At 33.9% G+C, this 3,735-nt stretch overlaps 1 protein-coding gene across 3 annotated transcripts in view; it reads left to right on the forward strand.

Moving 5' to 3' along the window:
- The window catches only part of UHRF1BP1L (UHRF1 binding protein 1-like), a 79,338-nt gene extending 75,879 nt beyond the window's left edge, over positions 1-3,459 (forward strand). For 2 of the 3 annotated variants that reach the window (XM_014530035.1, XM_014530036.1), the window contains exons 21-22: positions 820-1,013; positions 2,656-3,459. In XM_014530035.1, coding sequence (XP_014385521.1) covers positions 820-1,013; positions 2,656-2,775 — 314 coding nt within the window. In that variant the 3' untranslated portion in view covers positions 2,776-3,459. The remainder of the gene's footprint in view (positions 1-819; positions 1,014-2,655) is intronic. The other variant, XM_014530037.1, reaches the window with a different exon arrangement.
- The last annotated feature ends 276 nt before the right edge of the window (positions 3,460-3,735 follow it).

Consider the following 3,735-nt stretch of genomic DNA (forward strand, 5'->3'; position numbering starts at 1 on the left):
ATGAGGGGCCACGGGCTAGAGGAGGTGAAGGAGGGGGGGGGGCAGGCCAGCTTGGGGGAAGGGCCTCGATAGGACTGGTTGGCCGCTGCAGTGCGAGTCATAGCAACTGGTCATTCCATCGTTCTGATTGCTTGGCTTTTATATATATGGATTTGCTAATATTTTGTGGAGGATTTTTGTGTTTATATTTATGAGCATTTTGATTTTAGTTTTGTCTGATTTTACAATCAGTAATACTGGCTTCATAGCATGAACTGAGAAATGTTTCTCCTCTTCTATTTTTTGGTAGAGTTTGTAAAGATTTGGTATTCATTCTTCTTTAAATATCTGGTAGACTTCACTTGAAAGCTTTTCTTTATGGGTAGTTTTTTTTTTTTTTTTTAAAATCACTGATCCAATCTCTTTAGCTGTTAAATGTCTATTCACATTGTCTAGTTCTTCTATAGTCTATTTTGGTAGTTTGTCTTCCTAGGAATTTTTTTATTTCATCTAAGTTATCTTTATTGGAATACAGTTGTTCATAGTATTCCTTTATAATCATTTTTATTTCATTAAGGCTGGTAGTAATGTCCCATGTTTTATTTCTAATCCTAATATTTCTTTTCTCTTTTTTTGGTCAGTCTAACTAAAGTTTTGTCAATTTTGTTCATCTTTACAATGAGTGAGCTTTTGGTTTATTGACTTTATTGTTTTTTCTATTTCATAATAATGTCTTCATACTAATAGATATATATTCATTTTAAAATTCGTCTTTCACATTAAAAATTAAGATTTATCAAGTATTTGAAAATGTTTTACCTGAGCATTTTACTTGTTCAGATTCTCAGATGCTTAACACTGGGAATGATTTGAAAGAAAATGTCACAAGTGAATCGGTGCAGCTTTCCAGTGGAAAGTATGATCTGAAGGAACAGCACAGTGTCACTCAAGCCACTCAAACAAGTCCAGAGACACCTTGGCCTTCTCAGTCAGTTCACTCTCCTGAGCGCTCCTTTAACTTCACTCGGGAACAGGTAATGGGGAAAACTAATTCATTCTCATTCAGTGTCAGTAATTAAAATAAATGTTAGATACTAAATAATTAAGAAGTTATTTACTTATCTAAGTAATGTTTACTGAGTACCTGTCATGAACCCCCATGTAGTGAGGGTTACACTGTTGAGCAAGATAGGGACAGGCCCAGCCTTCAGAGGGGTTGTAGTCTAATGGGGAGATAGAGGAGTAAATGTGGAAAGAGTTCTGGTTTCTGGAATCCAGGAACACTTCCTGGACGACATATTCATTTTGATGTCTTATTTTTAAGTTGCAAAAGTGTTATAATATTTCATAAAAATATTTAAAACAACTTAAATATATTCTAACCTCCTACAGTGCTATTAATACTACTTTATTTTCTTCCTAGGTTCTTTTCCATAATTTTCCTAAACAGTTGTTATTCTAGTGTATATATTGTATTTTTTTTTACTTAACATTGTTTAACAATTATTTTTGGATATTGCTACTTATGCTTCATATTTATTTTAATGACAGAGTAATATGGATGCAGATGTACTGTCATTTCTAAACCTTCCTCTTAACATTTGTTAACATTTGAGTTGCTTCTTATTTTTTTGCCACTATAAATAAAATGTCCAGTAGAAGTTTAATTTTCTATGATATAACCACAGAATGAGCTATTTCATCTGTTCAACAGGATTTGTTGGATGTCAGCTCTGAGCTAGGATATAGAATTAGGCAGTATACCACTCTTCTCTATTGAAAAACTCAAAGACTAGTGGGAAAGACAGGGGTGTGCGAATTTTGGTTACCATGTACTGTGTAATGCTATACTAGCAATTAAGGATAGATAGTCAAGTACCCAGCTTGGTTTATAAGGCAGGAATTCTTAAGCTGTATCAAAAGAAATCTGAGAACTGTTTGAAATTAAATGCAAATATTTTCACATATTAGTAAATGCATTTTTCTGGGGAGAAAGTACTTAGTTTTATCAAATCTTCATAAGTAGGGGTTAAGAAACCGTCCTAAGAAGATAAAATACTTGAATGGAGTCTTAATGAGGAGGGGAGACCTATTAGCCATCTAGATAAAAATGTCTAATAAGATATTCAGAATGTGGGTCTGAAGCTCGAGAGTGGTTGATAGTGGATCAGGCCACAGGAGTACATGAGATGACCTAAGAGAGTGACTCAGTGATAAAGGAAGATGACCAATTATGGAAGCTAACAGAACATTAAAATTTAAGGGTTCCTACATAGTGGAGGAGAGGATAAAAAGTCCATATGTGGGAGGGATAAACATGAAAGAGCTGTGGCAGAAAAGGCAGAGAAGAGAGACACGTAGGAAGGAGAAGAGAGGTCCGCAGTGTCTAAAGCCACAGAGAGGTCCAGGGAAATTAAAGTTAGACTAATTCACTGCTAGATTTCGAAAGTAGGCTTTAATTAGTGTTTTGAATTGCTGGGTCAGTACTTATGAACATTTTTAAGGGCTTGATATGTATTTCCAAATAGCTTCTCAAAGCAGTTTTCAGCATAAGTGTACCTTTGCCAGCATTGGTTATTTTTCTGTTCCAAGTGTCACACCTTTAGCTGATATATAAATTGTCTATATTTTCTGAAAATGATTAAATTCTCTGATTTTTCAAATTTATCATTTCAGCTCATGGAAGAGAATGAATCTCTTAAGCAGGAATTGGCTAAAGCTAAAATGGCTCTTGCAGAGGCTCACCTGGAGAAAGATGCTCTTCTTCATCATATAAAGAAGATGACAGTTGAATAGCAGGAGTGGCAGTCAAAACCCAAATTATAGCTCTGCAGTCGGGAGGTTATATTTATAATGTGATGTTACCAACGAGTGGGAGAATTTCCTTTTAATGAAAAGACAATAAAATTAAATAGTATGTGATGAAGTGGTGACTAGTCCAAAGCCAGTTTAGGAAGTATTAGGTATGGGCATTACAATCTTTTGGTTGTTTTGTGTTTGTTAACCCTCTTTTAAACTGGTCTGATATAGGGAAGTCAACACATACTGTAAAGTAATTTCATGCCTAATGAAGATGTCATTTCCTAATTTTGATATCACACTATAGGCATTTTTTAAAAAAGAAAAATGAAAACCTATTGTGTTCCTCAGATTATTGAATTTATCACTCTCTGTTAATGATTACTATGATTTACAAAGATTCAAATGCTTTTAGGGCTAATGTAAAATAAAAGGCTTACATTTTAAATGTTTTAAAATAATGTACTTAAATCTATAAGTATTTAACTACTGTAAAAAGTCCAATCAAACAATAAATTATATAATTTTGGGTTTGAAAATTCTGGCAAATCACCCTACTTGGAAATGTGAAAAAGAAATCATTTTAAATGATGGGTAAACTGTATAAATTGAGGCATAATTTGCAACAAAAAATGGTACAAGTGTAAAAATAAAAAGCACAAACTGTAAAAAAGCAAAACATTAGAGCAGCGGTTCTCAATCTGTGGGTTGTGACCCCTTTGGCGGTCGAACGACCCTTTTACAGGGGTCACCTAAGACCATCCTGCATATCAGATATTTATATTACGATTCATAACAGTAGCAACATTATAGTTATGAAGTAGCAACGAAAATAATTTTATAGTTGGGTCACAACATGAGGAACTGTATTTAAAGGGCCAGAAGGTTGAGAACCACTGCATTAGAGTATATGGCCAACTGATTTAAAAAGCATTACTTGTACATTCTTTGAAACAT

The sequence above is a fragment of the Myotis brandtii genome, unplaced genomic scaffold (assembly GCF_000412655.1).
Source record: "Myotis brandtii unplaced genomic scaffold, ASM41265v1 scaffold708, whole genome shotgun sequence".
Taxonomy (NCBI): domain Eukaryota; kingdom Metazoa; phylum Chordata; class Mammalia; order Chiroptera; family Vespertilionidae; genus Myotis; species Myotis brandtii.